This window comes from Pelodiscus sinensis, chromosome 5, assembly GCF_052426305.1.
Source record: "Pelodiscus sinensis isolate ZL-2025 chromosome 5, ASM5242630v1, whole genome shotgun sequence".
Classification (NCBI taxonomy): domain Eukaryota; kingdom Metazoa; phylum Chordata; order Testudines; family Trionychidae; genus Pelodiscus; species Pelodiscus sinensis.
Window position 1 is genome coordinate 44,867,302 of NC_143056.1, and position 21,077 is coordinate 44,888,378.

The 21,077-nt window shown below is 47.2% G+C and overlaps 1 protein-coding gene and 1 long non-coding RNA gene across 3 annotated transcripts in view; one reads left to right on the forward strand and one right to left on the reverse strand.

The window, feature by feature from the left end:
* LIN52 (lin-52 DREAM MuvB core complex component) overlaps window positions 1-21,077 on the reverse strand; it is a 136,456-nt gene that overhangs the window by 21,636 nt on the left and 93,743 nt on the right. The window contains exons 6-7 of one of the 2 annotated variants that reach the window (XR_016349623.1): window positions 15,039-15,201; window positions 1,427-1,597 (exon numbers count right to left, since the gene is read on the reverse strand). Coding sequence is in view for 1 of the 2 variants with exons in the window: in XM_089778438.1 (XP_089634564.1) it covers window positions 15,188-15,201 (14 nt within the window). In the remaining variant the exon portion in view is untranslated. Of the gene's footprint in view, window positions 1-1,426; window positions 1,598-15,021; window positions 15,202-21,077 lie in introns of those variants that run through there. The other variant, XM_089778438.1, reaches the window with a different exon arrangement.
* LOC112544894 (uncharacterized) lies at window positions 14,275-20,858 on the forward strand. The gene is made up of 3 exons (XR_003088255.3): window positions 14,275-14,359; window positions 18,799-18,869; window positions 20,722-20,858. It is a non-coding gene; the product is annotated as an uncharacterized LOC112544894 (long non-coding RNA).

The window sequence follows — 21,077 nt, forward strand, 5'->3', positions numbered from 1 at the left end:
TACGAACCATCATCTATAGCCAAGCCCTTCGATACAACCGCATCTGCTCTAATCCCACAGACAGAGACCAGAAACTTCAGGATCTCTACCAAGCATTTATAAACCTCAACTACCCACCCGGAGAAATAAACAAGCAAATTGAAAGAGCCAAACGAATACCTAGAAACCATCTACTACAAGACAGACCCAAGAAAACCAACAATAGAACACCACTTGTCATCACCTATAGCTCCCAACTTATACCTGTCCAACACATTATCAATAGATTACAGCCTATACTGGAACAGGACACTAAACTCCAAGAAGCTCTGGGAGACAGACCCATAGTCTCCTATAGACAACCACCTAACCTCAAGATGATTCCTACCAACAACCACAGGACATACCACACTAATACCAACCCTGGTACTTTCCCTTGCAACAAACCCCGCTGCCAGCTTTGTCCACATATTCACTCTGCTGACACCATTATTGGGCCTAACCAAGTGAGTTATAAGATCAAGAATACATATTCCTGCGCCTCCGGAAATATAATCTATGCTATCATGTGCCGAAAGTGTCCGTCTGCTATGTACATTGGACAAACGTCTCAGACACTTCGCCAAAGAATCAATGCCCACAAAACAGACATTAGACAGGATCACAAAGAAAAAACAGTTGCTTGTCATTTCAACCAGAAAGGACACTGTCTGAATGACCTGCTAACCTGCATCCTACTTCAGAAGACATTCAAATCTGCACTTGAAAGGGAATCCTCTGAACTGGCATTCATGCTAAAATTCGACACTCTCCGCAGGGGAATTAACAAAGACTCCAACTATCTTACCCATTACAAAGATAGCTTCCCCAATTATCACCTCTAATACTATTAACTCACAGACATTTCCCCTTCCCCACCTCTAATATCATTAACTCTCTGGCATTCACCTTCCTTCCCCCCGCTACATCCCCCTTCTGTTCTGTAATGTGATTTGTCCTTTTCATGTGTGTTCATTTTTTTTAAATTGTATCCTTTGGTATATATGGTTGTGACTATTTTCTTCCATTATTTGATCTGAGGAAGTGGGTCTGGCCCACGAAAGCTCATCATCTAATAAACCATCTTGTTAGTCTTTAAAGTGCTACATAGTCCTGTATTCTGTTTTCCTTGTGCATTGCTATATCCCGTCCCTCCATGTTTTCTGTACACCTGCACTCTTACCACTAAATCACACAGAGAGCAAATGCATGTGTTAGAAGGGAAAATTTTAAAAAACCAAACCACTCACCACTCCTTTTACTGGGCTGGGGTGGAGGATGTGACATAAAATAAGGTCACAAGCTGGAGTTGGCCTGTGGCCTACGCTTAGCCAGCTCTGTGATCAGATTTTTTCCCTTCCCCAAGAAAGTCCCTCTCCCTCTTGCCCCACTCTGACAAAATTCTTACCTCTAACTTCATCTTGCTGGCAGGCTTGGATTGGGGATAATTCTGTGCCCCCAACAGGTTTCACATTGTGTCACTCCATTACACTAGTGTGGCTGCCTGCAAGGCTGCCGGAGTGTACGAGCTGTCCCCTCAGGAGTAGGCATAGAAGATGTCCATAGTAATTCTGGTGCCCTGAAGGAATGAAAAAAGTAGTAAGAACATAGCAGGGATCAGGAGATAAGGTGGCTGCAGGAGATGGGCTCCCTTTGGTATTGCAACAGGGCATGCTCACAAGCACAGATGAATGAGAGGCTAATTCATTTCAGGAAAAGGAAGGAAAGTAACAAAACCAAGACAACGATTCTGTGCTCAGATCCCAAGAGCAACAATAGTCACAAAAAAGTACAGTACATCTCTGGGGGTCAAGTCTTCGTTCTCTCCTCTGCTGTCAATGGGGATAGCCCTGAAAACAGAATTGAGAAATCTGTGATAAAAATAACGTATGGATGGGCTTCATTCTTCAGTGTACAAACAAACAGTCTGAGCCCCCCACTCCCATTATAATATATCACGTTCCAGGACTGTAAGCTCGAGATAGGAGCAATAAGAACGGCCATAGTGGCTCAGACTAATGGTCTGTCTAACCCAGTATCCTTTGACAGTGTCTGCTTCAAAGAGAATGAACAGAACAGAGAAAGTTATTGACTGATCCATCTCGTCATCCAGTCCCTGCTTCTAATTCAGAGATATCTAGCTATTGGTGGACCTATCCTCCAGAAACTTATCTAATTCCTTTTTGAACCCAGTTATATTTCTGGCCTTCACATTCCTGACTACGAGTTTCACAATTTGACTATGCATTGTGTGAAGAAATACTTTATGTTTTTAAATCTGCTGACTAGTAATTTCATTTGGTGACCACTTGTTCACTTGTGACATAAAGGGGCAGATAATTCTTCCTTATTCACTTCCTCCACACCTTTCATGATTTTATACATCTGTATCATATCCCCCCTCAATCACCTCTTTTCCAAGCTGAACTGTCCCCAAGTCCTTTTAATCTCCTCATATGGAAACTGTTCCATGCTCTTAGTAATTTTTGTTACCCGTCTCTATATTTTTACTAATTCTAATGTATCATTTGAAGATGGGAAAACCTGAACAGCACACGGTATCCAGGTTTGAGTGTATCATTGATTTATATAGTAGCAATATGATATTTGCTGTCTTATTATCTATCCATTTCCTGAGGTCTCCTAACATTCTGTTTGCTTTTTTGACTTCTGGTGCACATTGAGGAGCTGTTTTCAGAGAACTATTCACAGTGACTCCAAGCTCTCCCTTTTGAGTGGTAACAACTAAGTTAAACCCTATCATTTTGTATGTATAGTTGAGATTATATTTTCTGATGCGTTGCTTTGCATTTAACAACATTGAATTGCGTCTGCCATTTTCCTGCCCAACTGCCTAGTTGGGCGAGATCCTTTTGTAACTCTTTGCAGACTGCTCTGGACTTAATGATCTTGACTCATTTTGTATCATCTCCAAACTGTGGAACCTCACTTTTCACCCGCTTTTTCCTAGATCATTTGTGACTATGTTGAACAGGGCCAGTCCCAATACAGAACCCTGCTATTTACTTCTTTCTACTGCAAAACCTGACTATTCATTTCTACTCTTTGTTTCCAGTCTAACAACCTGTTACTGACCCAGGCGAGGACCTTCCTTCTTATGCCGGAACTGCTTAGTTTGCTTAAGAACCTTTGGTGAGGGACCCTGTCAAAGGCTTTCAGAAAATCTGAGTACACTGTATCCACTGGATCACCCTTGTCCACATGCTTGTTGACCACCTCAAAGAATTCTAACAGATTGGCGAGACACAATTTTCCCTCACAAAAGGCTGTGTTGGCTCTTCTTCAACACACATAAATCGATATGCCTAATAATTCTGGTCTATACTACAGTTTCAACTAATTTATCTGGCACTGAAGTTAGGCTTACCACCTATCATTGCCAGGATCACTTCTGGAACCTTTTTTAAAAATTGGCATTGCATTAGCTATCCTCCAGTTATCAGATATAGAAGCTGATTTAAGCAATAGGTTACCCATCTCAGTAGTTCTTCAGTTTCATACATGACTTTCTTCAGAACTCTTGGATCAATACCATCTGAGCCTACAGACTTCTTCTTGGTTAATTCAGGGTACACCTATACTGCATGCTTATTTAGAAATAAGCTATTTCGGAATAGAAACTCCAAATGATCAATAAACATGTGGACAAAGGTGATCCAGTGGATACAATGTACTCAGATTTTCTGAAATAGAGTGTCCACACTGATTGGAGCCCCCATAGCATTTAAAACTCCCTGGAAGCACTTGAGGCAGCATCAAGACAGCAGTCACTTGCTGTAGCTGCTTCCTGAGGCTATCTGAGGCTTGTGCTTAAAGGGACCCCCCCCCTGTACAGTCATGTCTCAGGCTCCTCTCCTTTGCCTACCTCCATGGCTCTTAGACCCCTTGCCACACCTCCTGATGCAGCTACTGCAGGCTGCCCTTGTGGCTATGCAGGACCAAGATCCCCAGCTCATTGTGGGACACACTACTCATGCAGCAAGATGGCTCCTGCCCTTCCCTGAATACTGTGCAGCACAGCTTCTGGCAACTGGACACCAGTTCCAACTGGTGGGACTGGCTCGTCATGGAACAGTGGGATGACCAGCAGTGGCTCCAGAATTTCCGAATGTGGAAGAACACCTTCCTGGAGCTGTGTGATTGGCTCACTCCTGCCCTCAGGCGACAGGACACCCACATGCGACTTGCCATCCCCCTTCAGAAGTGGGTCAACATGGCTATTTGAAAGCTCACGACACCAGACAGCTACCACTCTATCGGGAACCAGTTTGGCATGGGGAGATTGACCATCAGGGCTGTGGTCATGCAGGTATAGCACTCTTGTGCTAATGTCCCAGAAGGGTGGTGAACTGCTGGATGGGGTTCCTTAGGGAAGGGGGGAGTGGTAAAGGCTCCTTCCCTGGAAGTTTTTAGTATTGACTTCACAAAGCCCTGTTGGGGGATGGGGTAAGTAGGGGGTTGGTTCTGGTGTGTCTGGGGTGATGGTGCGTGGACTCGGGGACCTCCCAAGGTGGCAACCCTGTGATTCTCTGTTTGTCTCCTCTTACAGGTGGTGAGGGCTATCAACACTGTCCTGCTGCACTGGCTTATCCTCCTGGGCGACATGGACCCCATTACCACCGGCTTTGCTGTCGTGGGCTTCCCCAACTGTGGGAGGGCTATTGATGGCACCCATATCCCCATCCGGGCCCCCAACCACCGAGCCTCTGAATATATCAACCACAAGAGGTACTTTTCAATTGTGCTGGGGGCCCTTATGGACCACCAAGGCTGGTTTACAAACATCATCGGGTGGTAGAGGAAGGCACATGACGCCCGCATCTTCCGCAACTCCAGCCTCTTCCAGAAGCTGCCCATAGGCACTTTTCCCCAACCACACCATCAGGGTCAGGGAAGTGGATATGCCCATGTGCATCGTGGGGGACACTGCTTACCCTTTGTTCCCCTGGTTTATGAAGCCCTACACAGGACACCTGGACTAAAGCAAGGAACGTTTCAATGCCAGACTCAGCGGGGCCTGCGTGGCTGTGGAGGGAGCTTTCAGCCATCTGAAAGGGAGGTTCTGCTGCCTCCTCATCTGCCTGGACCTCAGTGAGTGGAACATTCCCCAAGTGGTGGTGGCCTGTTGTGTCCTCCACAATACATGCAAGAAGAAGGAAGAGACATTCCTGACAGGGTGGGGGGCAGAGGCTAAGCAGGTTGCCAGAGCCTTTGAACAGCTGTGCATGGCTGCCATCGAGTAAGCCCAGCAGGGGGCTGTGCGCATCTGAGAAGCCCTGAGGGAGAGTTTCACACAAGGACCTCTGGGCCTCCCCACTAGGGGCCTGTGCATTGCTTCTCTGTGCCTTTCCTCCCACACCCCTCTCCTTCCTTCCTTCCTTCCCCTGTTGATACAATAAAGCAGACCTTTTGTTTTGAAACAAGAAACTCTATTTTGGTGTTTAATTGGGGGTAACTTTAATTGAGGAAAGAACCTGGGAGGGGGCGGAAGGGCAAAGACCGAGAAGGAGGTGGAGGCAAGGTGAGGTTCAGGGATGGGGCTGGGAGTGGCACCTGCTTCAGATAGTCCCACTGACTCATGTATGGGGCCCTTGGCAGCCATGGGGGGAGACTCTAGGGGGAGAAGCTGGAGGGGCGAGAGTGGCAGTTGGAGCAGCCACAGTCCATAACAGTGGTGTAAGCCACACACATGGTCTGGGTCTGCTGCAAGAGCTCCTGCCAAGTGATGTGGTGCAGCTCCATGTCCACCTCCAGAAACCACTGCAGGGCATGCAGGCAGGCGATGTGCTCCTGCTGTAGATCTTCTTGGGGTTGCCTTTGCCTGTGGGTCACATGGGGTCTGGAGACTGGTGCAGAAGGTGGGGGTCGCACCTCAATCACAGCTGGTCCAGCTGAGGAGAAGAGTAGGAAGGGCATCATCCTAGGAGACAGGATGCTGGAAACCCAGCCCTCATCTCTGAGCTGTCAAGGAAAGGTCTCGGTTCTGACAATGGCTATGTGCTTCCAGTAAGGCCATCTGTGGCCTAGAGAGCGGGCCTGTATTGCAGGGGCATGAACGTCCCAGGTCAAGCACATCCCCACATCCCAGGGACAAGCTTGCATGGGAAGGTGCCGGTCAGGCCAGGAGCCTGCAGGCGGAAGAGGGATGATAAGGTGGCTCCATGCCACACACATGCCAGGTCCGGCAGTACTGGTGTCCCACAGGGAGAGGACTTGTACCCCTGTCTGCTGGAGGAGCAGGGGAGGGCATTTGGGGAGGGCTGTGTGAGCAGCAGACACCACTTGCCGGGGAGGGTGCTCTTGGGATCCCTGCCACTTTCTCCCCATTACCTCCCAGCAGGTTTCTCATCTCACCACGCTGGCCTGGGAGTTCATGGTGCCCCAGGAGTGTTGGCATGCCCATGTGCTGTGTGCGGCACTGCTGAGTGTGCGTCTGTGACCCCATTCTCGCTAGTGGTGGCTTGTAGTGGGAAGGTGTTCCTCCACGGGGTTGGAATCATACAATCATAGAACACTAGAACTGGAAGGGACCTTGGGAGATCATTGAGTCCAGTCCTCTGCCCTCATGGGAGGACCCAGTACCATCTGCCATTCCTGATAGATGTCTATCTAACCTGCTCTTGAATATTTCCAGAGATGGAGATTCCATAACCTGCCTAAGCAATTTATTCCAGTGTTTGACCACCCTGACAGGAAGTTTTTCCTAATGTCCAACCTAAACCTCCCTTGCTGCAGTTTAAGTCCATTGCTTCTTGTCCTATCCTCAGAGGCCAAGGAGAACAATTTTTCTCCCTGTGACACCTTTTTAGATACCTAAAAACCACTATCGTGTCCCCTCTCAGTCTTCTCCTTTCCAAACTAAACAAGCCCAATTCTTTCAGTCTGCCTTCATAGGTCTCTAGGCCTTTAATCATTCTTGTTGCTCTTCTCTGGACCTTCTTCAATTTCTCCCCATCTTTCTTGAAATGTGGTGCCCAGAACTGGACACAATACTCCAACTGAGGCCTAATCAGTGCAGAGTAGAGCAGAAGAATAACTTCTCATGTCTTGCTCACGACATTCCTGTTAATGCAGCCCAGAATCATGTTTACTCTTTTTGCAATAGCATCACACTGTGTGTTGACTCATATTTAGCTTGTGGTCCACTATGACCCCTCAATCCCTCTCTGCAGTACTCCTCCCTAGACATTCGCTTCCCAGTCTGTATGTGAGAGATTGATTGTTCCTTCCTAAGTGGCAGGCCTCTCCAGAAGCCCTGTGAGCAGGAGTGCGAGGTTCCTGAGTGGCTGCCTCAATGCGGCTGTTTGCTCTGGACTGGCGCTCCATGTACAGCCATGTGCACAGGCTGCTGTGCGATTCCCAGGCCGAGAAAGCTGGGCGAGGCGTGGCAAGGGGCTGCACACTCCTCCACCCCCATGCCTATGTGTATCCAGGGAAAGTAGTGCAACTCACTTGATGGGCCTTCCCCAGCCTCATCCAAGCTCTGGGTAACATCCTGGGATGGGGGTACTAACTCCAGGGACAGAGTGAGGTCCTGGCTAGTGGGCATGGTGTGGGTGCTGGCCACTTCCTCCTCCTCCTCCACAGCCATGCCCTCCTGGAGGCTGACAACAGGTGTCTCCAGGCTGGAGTCGATGATGAGGGGAGTGGAGACGAGGCAACCTGCCCCCCATCAGGATGCCATCCAGCAGGTTTTAAAAGCAGGAGGGTGCTGCTCCTGACCAGGAACTCCTTTCCTTGGCCTTGGCATAAGCCTGTCGGAGCTCCTTGATCTTCATTCTGACCTGGTCCAGAGTGTGGCTGTGCCCCCTCGGGACCAGGCTGTCGGCCATGCTGCCATAGACGTTGACATTATGCCATCTGACGCAGAGATCCAGCACATTGAACTGCTCCCCCCAGATCTCAATGAGATCCAGCATCTCTGGGTAAGTCCATAAAGGTGCCCTCCTCTTTCAGCCCTGGGCAGGGGCTTGGGAGCTGGCTGCAGCTGGGCTGGCAGCTATGGAGGCTTTGGATGGCATGCTAGGGTATACCATTGCAAACGTAGGGCAGAACAGGGTGCTGCAGTGTGGCACAGGAATAGCAGGGCCTGCTGTGTGCCTCAAGCTCTTTCCCCTGTGGCTGCAGCTTTAAGAGCTGTCAGGGAAGGCAAACTACAGAGTTCTGATGAGTGTGGACAGAGTAGCCAGCAGGGCACCTGTGGGAAGCCCTGGAGGCCACTTATTTTGAAATAACTCCCGCTGCCCTATCTCGACACACCCTATTTCAAAATAGTTAGTCATATTCCTCGTAAAATGAGGGTTACAGAAGTTGGAATAAGATCCCCGTTATTTCAATATTATTTCAAAATAATGCATTTACTGTGATGATGTAGGTTTCATAGTTCTCTTTGCATTTTCCTCAAGATTTGTGTTTATGGCAAGTTTGAACAGGGGAGCTGTCCCCAAGCATACAGAGAGATGGGTCCACCAGGGATAGGACCACCAGAGTCCCTCTCTGGAGAGGAATTTCCATTGGAGCAGGGGATAGAAGCTGTTGTGAAAAAAAAAGGACTGTGTGCCTTTAAGAAGTGCCTGCCTGTCCTGGTGTCTGTAATGCTTACTTTGTTATTTCAAAATAACGCTAGTTATTCTGAAATAACGCTGCTGTGCAGACATGCCCTTAGTTCCAAAACCACCTGCACTGACACCTCAATCTGAGACAGTGCTTCAGATTTGCCACCTGAAAAGTACGGCTCCAATATGGGAATCTCTCTCGCATCCTCTGCAGTGAAGACCTATGCAAAGAATTAATTTACCTTCTCCACAAAAGCTTCTCTTCTAGTGCTTCTTTAGCAACCTCCATCATCCAGTGGCTCCACCAATAGTTTGGCAGGCTTCCTGCTTGTGACGTACTTAAAACAAAATTGCTGTTCGCTTTTTTGTCTTTTGTTAGTTGCACTTCAAATTCTTTTTTGGCTTGCCTAATTATATTTTTCCACTTGACTTGCCAGAGTTTATGCTCCTTTCTAGTTTCCTCACTAGAATTTGACTTTCAATTTTTAAAGGAAGTCTTTTCATCTCTAGCCACCTCTTTCACTCTGTTGTTTATCCATGGTGGTATTTCACATTGACCCTCTTACTTAAAAAAAAAATTGGGATGTACAAATAGTTTTTAGCCTCTATTATGGTGTTTTTTAAAAAAGTTTCCATGCAGCTTGCAGGCATTTCACTGCGTGGGGTATGGCACGCTGGTCCATATGCGCAGCCCAATGGAAATTCCTCTACAGAGAGGGACTCTGATGGTCCTATCCCTGGAGGACCAGTCTCTCTGTATGCTTGGGGACAACTCCCCTATTCAAACTTGCCATAAACACAAATCTTGAGGAAAATGCAAAGAGAACAATGAAACCTACATCATTTCTACAACCCTCTCATGCCTCGTCTGGAGCGGGCATAGAAGCTGTTGTGGAAAAAAAGAAGATTGTGTGCCTTTAAGAAGTGCCTGGCTGTCCTGGTGTCTGTGGTGCAGTGAGGCAGGGAATGCACTGCTGATACTAACCAAGTTTGCCAGCCATGCTTTTCTCATGGCTTCCACACAATGGCCCGTTTTTTGCCCACCTGCCGATAGTGCTTAATTAGGCGAGGAGTTGATTAATTTGAGGTAATTGACAGCTAATTATAGGCCTGAGGGCTCATTAACTTGACGTCTTGTCTCAGTGAATTGGCTGAAGGAGGTCAGGTGATGTGCAACCTCCCCCCCACCTTCCAGGCACACAATATTCCCAGCTCAGAGAGACTGTAGGAATTTACCTGGATCACAGGGAGAGAGCTAGGAGAGCAGTCTGCGGAGAATCAGCAGCTAAATACAGGAGTAGGGGAAGGAGGGCAGAACTCCTGGGATAATACTGACACCAGGAGGGGCTAAAACAGCTCTTGGTAGATACTAGAGTGATAAGCAGTGTTATAAAAGCCTACTCATAAAATGCCCCTTGCATTTTGGTCATAGAAACAGAACAGAGCTGGATCACCCATGTTGCCAGACAGTCCCAGATGGCAACATGGGTGATCCCAAAGCTGAAGGAGAGGAATTTCTGGATTCAGAGATAGACTAGAACTAAGTGGGAGAACACTGGAAAAAACACACTGTGGGAGAGGGGAACAGTGGCTTGGGGGACACAGGAATTATTTACCTGTGTGGGGTATGAGCTCCTGACGCCCTGGCTCCTGCATACAAGACTCTAGGTGTGCTGATAGCTTATGGTACTATTCAGTTATATACACACTTTACAAGATAGGTCATATCAGGAGGGCAGATGGGGATGAGGGAGGGCTGCACAGCAGCATGTAAGCTGGTCAGGATTCCCTTCACAATGACTGACTGGCTCCCAATGGCCAGAAGCTCTCACTGCCACTTTATACCACCCCCACAATCCCACCAAAATTAGCACTTCCTACAGGTTAAAAGGAAAGTACAAATAATTACTGAGCAACAGAAGAGCATAAGAACTGCCAAACAGGAAATGACCATTAGTGCATCTTGTCAAACTCATACTCATACTTAGATCTATGGGCCATATAATCCAGCAGCCTTCTGAAACAGGCCCCAAAGGTCCATCTTGACTGATATTTTAGCTTCAACTGTAGCCAATACTGGGTGCTACAAGAGGAGGCATAACATTCCCACAAGGCAAGTTATTATCCAATATATTGAGTGGTAGATTAGTCAGAAGGCCATATTGAGTGGTAGATTAGTCAGATAGGGCCAGGTCCTAGGTGCCCCAGCCAACTGTAGAGCCCTTCAAAAAATTTGCTACCAAGGGACAAAAACCCAGAACTCCAGCCATTGGGCAGGTGGGATGAAGGATGCTTTTTAGAAGCAGGCCCCAGTGCCCCCATCCATCCCTAACAGAAGCCACAGAGCAGCAACAGGGGAAGCCCCCATGACTGAGACTGCTCTCCAGCAGAAATGGTGGGAAAAGTCCCTCAGCCCTGATCTGGGTCCTCCACAGAAGCATAGGAGATTGTGGGGGAAATCCCAACACCTGAAACCCTGCTGTAGTCCTAGAATTGGAGGGGCTCTCACTTCCTGCTACCGCTTTGGGGCTGTGGCATGAGGACAGGGCTTCTCTGGTCTTGGGGCAGTGCGAAAAGGGGGCAAGATGAGAGGGACCTTGGGTGGAACAGGGATTGGCTCTGAGAAGGGGCAGAAAGGGGTGGTGCTGAGGTAAAGCGCAGAACAGGGGCAGGACTGCAGGTGGAAAGGGTGGGGAGGAGCCCTCCACTTGCTCTGGCTCAGGGCACCAGGAAACCTTAATCCACTTCTGATACTATTCTACAGGGGAACTAGAGGAAACAGTTTGAAAAACACTGAAAAAATGCTTATTTTAAAAGGACACCACCGTATTACATTTTATTAATTATACAGAATCATTTGTTTGCATCACAGAGTGAGTTTTTGCTGGATTATTGCTCGAACACAGACTTATCTAAGCAGTTGTTTCTTCATAAACTCATTGGATATACATTAGAGGATGTCTTAAATGTATTGCTTTTTAACATTGTACTAGCCAATTAGCCCATCATAAGATGGGATTTTCAGGTCTCTTCTCCAAGTCAGACTTCTCTCCTGAGCCTCCGGTCTCTCGCTCCGTCTCTCTCTCTCCCCTCCTCTTCCTGCCTCCCCCCCCCCCTCAGCTCTCCTCTGCCTTCTGCCTCTCACTCCGTCTCTTTCTTTCTCTTCTCCCCCTCCTGCCTCTCACTCTCTCTCCGCTCTTCTCTGTCTCCATCAGGGGAGCATGAGCGGGGCGGGCAGCACCCTTTGATCTGCACGTGCCCGGGTGAGTCCAGCTCCCTGCCGGCCAATTCCTTCTCCCTGCCCTCCACCAGCCAGTTCCTCCTCCTGATTTCCTACAGCCAGCCCCACGGCCTCTGACCCCCACCCCCGCCAACCAGCTTTGCTTCCCGCCGGCCAGCCCCACAGCCTCTGACCCCCACCCCCGACCAGCTTTGCTTCCCACCGGCCAGCCCCACGGCCTCTGACCCCCACCCCCAACCAGCTTTGCTTCCCGCTGGCCAGCTACACTGCCTCTGAACCCCCACAGTTCTGCTCCTCCCCCCCCCCCAGCCAGCCCCACTCCTCTCCTGGCCGGTCCCTCTCCCCTCCTGCCCCAATCAAGGGTGTCCGTTTTTTTTACACCCTATCCCAGGGACGTACATGGCCAGGGGGCGGGGCCATGTATGTCACCACCCTACCCCCCTTCCCCTCCTGCCATGGCCCTCGGCTGAGTTCTGCGCCGCTCAGCCAGGCCACTGCGGGGAAGCAAGCGGCTGTTTGGCCTCCCCCGCGGCAGCCCGGCTGAGCGTGCAGCACTCAGCTGACCACCATGGCGGAAGGGGAAGAGGGCAGGGCCATGTACATCACTGCCCCGCCCCCTTTCCCCTTCCGCCGTGGTGCTCGGCTGAGTTCTGCACCACTCGGCCAGGCCGCCGCGGAGGAACTCAGCCGAGCACCACGGCAGGAGGCAAGAGTGCCCCCCAGAGGCAAGACTGTAACACTACAGCGTTACAGACTCTCAGACATTGGGCTACTATATATATGATGCCCTCTTGTTTTAATTTTTTGTGCTGAACATGATTGATTTTCTGTACAAAGGCATTGTCTTACACCCTTCTTTCATTTGATTTTTCTTCTTTTCACCCTACATACTTCCAAGCTTTGTTGTGTCTTTTGGTCAGAAAGCCAAACAATCCCCAAAGCCTCTAATAAATGTTACTACCATTCTCAGGCTCTTCCTCAATTTCCCATAGCAGAAAACTTTATCTGGGAGAACATCCAAGTCATTTTTATTATGGCATTAGAATACTTTCCTTATCACTTAGCTCCAAGTAGGATAATTTTCTCTCTATATCCACTGCTAAAATGCTGGGTAATAAGTCTTGCTAATTTCTCACCTTGACTACTATATGCCTTTCAGAGCAAGTGTGAGCAGAGGCTATATAAAAGGTTAAGTAGTAGGTGTGGCACTCCTTACTGACCAGGAGCAAGTCTAAGTCCCTTTCACGTCTAAGTCTCTTTATCTTTTAGATACTGTTGTGGTCCCAATGACCAAAGTGCTGGAGCTTTACAAACATCAATGAATGTATCTGCACAACCTCCCTGTGAGGCTAGGAAGTACTACTTCATTTTACAGATGAGCGTTGTGGCACAGGGCAGATTAAGTGATCTGCCCATGGTCACACAGGAAATCTGTGACAGAGCTAGGCAGGGCTACAGATCTGAGTCCCACTCCAGTTTCCTAGTAGGCCTCTCTTTTACTACATGGCAAGAAGAACTTGTAGACTCAAACTTTCTAATATGCAGGTCCAGGTGATAAGCCAGCTGCATTAATGAGTCAGCAAACCCATTTAACATTTTCACATCAGGGTGAACATCAGCTAATAGGGCAGAGGATGTTCCAAGCAAAAACTGCCAGCCTATTCCAGTCCCTATCTGGCTTACCCACAGATTTGCCTCCATAGTAACATGAGAAATTATAGAAGGGAAATTAGTTACAAAGAAGCCCTCAAATTTGAGGGTCACCTGACTGCTTTATTTTTCTTGTTGAACCATCTGAAGGAAAAGGGGTTAATGAAAATCTTCATGTGACACAATAGTGATTGGCATCCTTAGTAGCCTAAATATCTGAGAGAGAGAAAGCAAGAAGTTTAAAAATTGTCAGAATAAAAGGCTTTTCAAAGCCACTTTTCATTGGGTGCCTTCAACTCTGGGATGAGCTTTGTGCTCTGTGCAAATGGGTTGATAATACACAGGGCATCTTACTAGTTGAGTGCTACATATGCCCCATCACCATGCTATCTGAGTGCCTCGCTGGGTGGAGCTGTGCCTCTCCCAGGAAGGAATGTCTCAAGAGAACTGCTCCCCGTTCCAAGTTCATTAGCAGAAAACATTTGCACCATTTTATATGATTAAAACCATTTGACCAAAAACCTTATATCCAAAAACGAAACTCCCCCACAACCCAATCAAGGGTTCTATCTATATGAAGGGAAGATGGATAAATCTACAATTGCATCATCTCTGTGAGTGGATTAGATTTAATATTGGAGGGGTTTACACAACGTTAAATCACATTTGATCCATTCTGTATATCTGGCACCTAATGTTGTCTTTGAGGAGGTGGACAAACACATCTGCCAGGATTGTCACATCACAACTGAGTTATGGCATAATATAGAACAGGGAGCAGCCACTAGGAAAGATGGCCCTTCTTAGGCATCCGTGCTGTTGCAGAATGACACATTTCCACTGCCATGATTCATCCTAGTCTGAGAAATTACTGGTAATTGACTCGAAATCTGTGGGAAATCAGGAATTTTATGAACTCTGTAGCCATCTCTAGTTCCTCCCTGGTTCTCAGTCTTGATGAGGATGTTGTCTAAATTGGAAAAGACATGTAAGCCACTAACACATTGATGAAAATTCTCAGGGAAAAGAGACAAGCCTGAGTGATAGTGTGTTGTTTTACCAGCACATTCCATTGTAGCAGAAGAGTAGATACCTCCAACATGAATAATGCAAAGGAGTGTATAGCTGTCAAATTCCCCTAGTAGAATCCTTTGCCAGAGGATGTTGTGAAGGTCAAGACTAACATGACTTTAAAAAAAAAAAAAAGGACTAGATAAGTTCATGGAGGTTAGGTCCATCAGTGGTTATTAGCCAGGAGGGGCAAGGCTGATGGCCTTAGTCACTGTTTGCCAGAAGCTGGGAATGGGTGACAGGGGGATGGATCACTTGATGTACTGTTCATTTCCTCTGGAGCATTTGGCTTTGGCTGCTCTTGAAGACAGGACACTGGGCCACACAGACCTTTGGTCTGACCCAATATGGCCATTCTTACTTTCTTAATCACTGCTGATATTTAAACCAGACTTTCCCTTCCTGAATTTGATTTGCTTCAGATCTATAATGGCCTAACTGACTCTTGGCAATCATAAAATAGCTAGAGTACATCTACCAACCTTTCATCCTTGGAGAGCAGCCCTGCTACATCCAGGAGATGATCTGGACTTTTCATAGACACAAGCTTTTCAGAGGGCTCCTAGATTTCAAGGGGCCATATACATCTTCCTTGTGGTTGCCTTGATAGTTCCAAGGGTTCAGATGCTCTTCATGCCCACTGATCTGCCAGATGTAAAGTCTGTTATTGAAGGCAAAAGTTTGACAATCACATAAAGCTTGTTTTTCCAGACAGTCACAGATTTTGCCTGAACAAGAATTGTCCTGAGATGTTGCCCTGCAACATGGTTTTCTTCCTCTGGGACACCTTCCCCATGGCTTTCATCTTTTGGATAATTTATTCTGTTGGTATTGGCAAAAGGCACACCTCATGCAATCACAAGAGAAGTACAGACTTATGAGAGAATTTTCATTTTAGCTTTTTCTCATTTCAGTCTACATCTACCTCACATTGGTCTCTGCTGAATTTGGCAGATGTGTGTAATTATTTAGCCTGACTACGCCCTGAATAATAGGCATAGCCTTCAATTCTGCCCTGTTTGCAGCTGTTGCTATGGCTAAGTGACTGATGAATTCCACAGAAGTGTCCACAAAAAACGTGTGGCCAGTGGCACCTGAGTAAGAATGTTGCTGATTTTCACTTTCACTAGGGAAAAACATGTAGAAGCCTGGAGGCCTTTTTGGAGGGTCAGTGAGTTCTTTATGGAATGATGGGAATCTTGGCATGGACTAGGACTGCCATGGTGGCTTTGGGAATCATGAAGCAAGTTGTTTTATCCTTCAGGGATTTGTAGCCTTTGCAGCACTGTCAGTTCAGGCCATCTCTCTCAGGGGGATTCTCTTTTTATATATCCATCCCACCCTCAATACTGTGTTTAGCTGCATTGTTTTAAACTTTAAAGAGTGTTTTGCTTCAGGCTTTGCCTCCTTCCCTAGAGTGCATTAGCTGAGTACTACAATCATAGAATCATAGAATAATAGGACTGGAAGGGACCTCGAGAGGTCATCGAGTCCAGCCCCCCGCCCTCAAGGCAGGATCAAGCTCCGTCTACACCATCCCTGACAGATGTCTATCTAACCTGTTCTTAAATATCTCCAGAGAGGGAGATTCCACCACCTCCCTTGGCAATTTATTCCAATATTTGACCACCCTGACAGTTAGGAATTTTTTCCTAATGTCCAATCTAAACCTCCCCTGCTGCACTTTAAGCCCATTACTCCTTGTCCTGTCCTCAGAAACCAAGAGGAACAAATTTTCTCCTTCCTCCTTGTGACACCCTTTTAGATATTTGAAAACCGCTATCATGTCCCCCCTTAATCTTCTTTTTTCCAAACTAAACAAGCCCAGTTCATGAAGCCTGGCTTCATAGGTCATGTTCTCTAAACCTTTAATCATTCTTGTCGCTCTTCTCTGTACCCTTTCCAATTTCTCCACATCTTTCTTGAAATGTGGCGCCCAGAACTGGACACAGTACTCCAGCTGAGGCCTAACTAGTGCAGAGTAGAGTGGCAGAATGACTTCACGAGTTTTGCTTACAACACACCTGACCCAATGAATCTCAGTTTCTAATACATAGCTCAGAAAGAATCACTCCTCTCTCTGTATATCTGATACAACACTACAGACAGCTCTTCTCCTGACTTGGTTGCCAGGTGTCCGGTATTGAACCAGACAGTTCATATTTTCGCCTCCTGTCTGGTAAAAAAATGCAGAAAATACCAGATACCTAAAATGTCTGGTACTTTCTGATTTTTTCCCGGCCAGAAGGCAAAAATCCCGGGTGCTTACCGAGTTCCACAGGGGAGCTGTCCGGCCCCACGCAGGGAGGTAAGATGGTGGGTGGCCGCCGGCAGCCTATTAGGGCCAAAAAGCTTCACCACGAGTTTCTGAAAGGGGCCATGCTGGGTTTGTTTGGTTTTTTTGCTTATTTCTCGGGGTCCTTTTGTGTGTGTGTGTGTGTGTTTTTTCTGAAACCATCTGGCAACCCCACTCCTGACCTAAGACAAAGCAGCAGGCAAAGGGGACCTGTGTGAGTGCAATGAGTATTGGGACGTTTGGTTTTTAGGCCTGAGCCTTCTGAAATGATTCGATTTCTTCTTTCTCTTGCCTCATCCTTGTTGAGAAGGAGTAACACAGATATTCCTAATGCGTCTTGCATTTAGCTCCGGATTGTCCTTGAATCTTTGGCTCCAGTATCCGTCTCTCTCCTGTGTCTGGAGAGATAATAATTAAAGCCTCTGGCTTTACTGGGAGAGGGATACAAAACATAGTATCAAACAGCACTTTATAAACTCTCTCAAACATTTCCAAGATAGCTTTTCTACAATGTGCTGAATGCAAAGAATTCATGCTGGTTAGGTGCAGGGTAAAGGTTTTATTGGTATAAATTAGGGATGTTTTTTGCCTCTCATGAAGTAGTGTAGCCAACACAAACTCATGCCAACAAACCTTTACACACTAGAATGTTTTCTCAGGATCTCACTCAAATTGCCAAATATGTAAATCAGGATATTAAAATGTGATCTTAATTGGTTGCCCTAATTTGCAAATTAACTGTCAGCAAGTTTCCAATGTGAATTTGGATGCATCTAGCTTTTAAGGCAGTAGTAGGGTTGCCAGGTGTCCAGTTTTGAACTGGACAGTGCCGTATTTGAGCTTTCTGTTCAGGAAACAAACAGAAAATATAAATGAGAAAATATAAATGTCCGGTATTTTCTAAATAAGATGTAACGTACATTGTGATGTAATGTCAAATGTGTCCAGTATTTTTGTTGAATACCCTAGGCGGTAGCCACCAAAAATAGGCCCCTGATTACAGATGCAGAGTTTAGCTTTTCAGACGTACAAGGCACGTGTGGTTCAGCAAGTGTGGAGCCAGGGTTGTCACCGCCTCTCAAAAGGTAGGAAACAAAGCTTACTGAAGTCAATTAAAAATCTTCCATTGACTTCAAGTGACTTTGGATCAACACTCAAGAGAGGCTCTCCAAATGTTACCATCCATGTTCTCATCCAACAGTGTATAACATTCAAGCCAACTGCACAGCTGTAAGACCCAAAGGAATCCAAGAAGCTGTTATGATGGTGTGTTTTCATCACCAGCCTCTAACTTTCTAACATGGAGGCTCTTAGGCCATACGGTTTTGCTCCTCTATCCAAAATGGCCACTTTCTGGTACTGGTAACTCCCCTTCTCTTTCCTTAGGCAATATGTAGTACCTACACAAACATCTGGTTTCCCATATCCTAAAATAAACCAGCACCCCCAACCCAGTGAAAAATTAAATCTCATAACAGGGCTTACTAGGTCTTTTTAATAAATTCAGACCAGAAAAATATCCTAAGACAAGGATAAGAAACATTGGTTAAAGGTATAAAAACTTGCAGATCAACGCTAAACATGTTTTCACAATGAGCTTTCCTAAGGCACCTAAAAGGAGGAGGATAGCAGTGGCTTCTTGGGTCTAAACCAGTGTTTTAATGTATGGAAAAATATGTTGCCCAGATATTGTTAGGTGACTGACATCTCTCCCATACACCATGTAGTAAAACAACCCTTATTTTAAGCTTGGGATTTGAGAGACCTCATGGGTCAGATTTCTACAGCTTGCAGTCAACCAGAGAATGGTGTTCAAAGCCAAACATTGACATGTGATAACTTTGTGTGTTAGAGTAGTCCTGTTCATTAATAATTGCTTATTTTAAGGTAAACAGACCTTATATAAAAATTATAAATGGATTTCATCTTGAACTTTCTCTATCAAGCTTTAGATTTCGGATCCAAGATAAGTTGTCTCAACTGTAGCTCAGTTCCAAAACAGGAAAGCAACAGGAAGGTAACTGTCCATTCACACCTGATTGTCTAAAGCAGTGGTCACCAACCAGTAGATCAGAATCTACAGGTAGACCTTGGAGTCTCTGACAGGGGATCCTGACTGGTTTGGTTGGGAAGCCATCAAGTGCTGGCACTTCAGTTGCCCTTCCACCCTGTCATGCTGCTCCTGCCCTCTGTCTTGGAGCTGCCCCTTGGGAGCCTCCTACTTTCTGTGCAGGGTGTGGGAGGGTGAAGAGGGGGGCATTGATGTCCAGGTGTCCTTCCTCCCCCTATTCCTGTACCCCATATCCACACAGAGAGAAGGGGTTGGAGGGAGTTAGGCAATGCAAATCTGTCACTCTCACAACCTGTGTGTCTCTCTGTCATTCTCACAAACACACATTGTTCTTCCCTCTCATCTCCTGATGAGATGGGGGGTTGTTACTACTTTACTGCTTGCAAAGTGGGATAATTTTTGGTTTTTGATTTGTCTGTGCATTTCATAACTTTCATTTCTCTCTTATGCTTACATTTAATTCTTTGAGTAGTGAGTTCTAAATTGCCTAACCTGTTATATCTGGAGTAATTATCCCTTTGGTTGCTGGAGTAATTATCCCTTTGGTTGCTGCTGCTGGAAGTGTCTGGCATATCCCTGCAACCCCTGAGAAAGTCAGAGCAGGGGATCTCTACATGCTGTCCTTGCCTGAGGACACCACTCCTGCAGTTCCCATTGATCAGTAATGGAGAACCATGGCTAGTGGAAGCTGTGGGGTGAGGGCCTGTAGATGAGGGGCAGCACATGGAGCCACTGCTGTACATGCCAGCTGCTTTCAGGGATGGTGCAGAGCCAGGGTAGCAGCAGGTCTGTCTTAACTCTGCTTCTCCATCCCTGGGGCAGCTGGCTGGCCGCTCCCAGGGTGGGCTGGCAGGACTCAAGCCCCCAACCCTGCACTCCCCCCTGACAAATGCAATAATCCCTAGTCTACTACAAAGCCCACCCCATCTCCCACAGGTCCCTTTATCCTGCTTTCAGAATGTGGGAGCCAGGTTCATCCTTGGGGCAGCTGGTGTTGGCTACCCAGCCACTGCCTGAATGGGCAAGGATCCAATCCCAGAGTTCACTGGAGATCCCACTCTGCCTCCCTACCTCCAGTGGGTCCCTTATGCTGCCTTCCTAATGCAGGAGCCAGCTCCATCTCTGGGCCAGTCTGGGTTGGCTGTCAAGCTGCTCCCAAGGTGGGTGGGACTTGAATACGCCACCTTGCACATGCCCTAACCCCTACTTCACTCAACTCCACTCCACTCCAGAACCCAACCCACCTCCTTACATTCAGCAGATCCCTTATCACGTGTTGGCCGTCTGACTGCTACCAGGGTAAGCATGGGAGGAGGACTGAAGTCCCCAACCCTGTGCTCCCCAGACAAATGCCACATTCCCCAGTCCACTCAAGAACTCACAGCACCTCCCTACCTTCAGTTGGGTCCCTTGTTTGTAGTTGGCTGTCTGGTCACTCAGAGTGGATAGAAGGGAGGCAAGATTTGAACTTCCCACCCTGGGCTCCAGAAGCTGATGCCCTAGCCCTAAGTTCACAGGAGATCCACCCCAGCCCCCTACCTTCAAGAGCATCCCCTCCTACACTCCGAATGCTTTGGCCCAAGACCAGAGCCTACAACCCAACCCCCTACCCTACCCTGGTGAAAGTGAATGAGATTCAGGGAGGAAGGAGGATAGAGTGAGCGGGGTGAAACCTCAGAGAAGAAATGGAGCTTGACAGGGCCACAGAGAATGGGGGGGAAACCGGGCAAGGGTATTTTGGTTTGAGGTAGATCTTACAGTGCACTTAAATTGAAAAAGTGATCTTGTGGTTAAAAAGGTTGGAGACCACTGGTCTAAAGGCTTTGGAGTGAGATGGTACAAGACAGAGCAAGGAAAAGTCAAACACTAAGGATCAAAACAAAGGCCCAGAAGCCTTGCCTTTGGGGTCATCAAGCCATCTGAAGAAAAACTGACATTCCAGTCAACAAGATTGATGGGCTTAGAGAGAGGAAGTCATGACATCAAGAAATAGGCTGTTCCAAGCCTTTTACCAGTCTTTCCCAGCATCCAAAGAACGCCTGCTAGTGAGAAATGCTGTGCCAACAGAACATCACTGCTTGCTTCCTTAAATTAAATTCCAGCTCCTGCTGGCCAGAGACTTGCAAAGGCTACAAGAGCTGAAAATTTCACCAA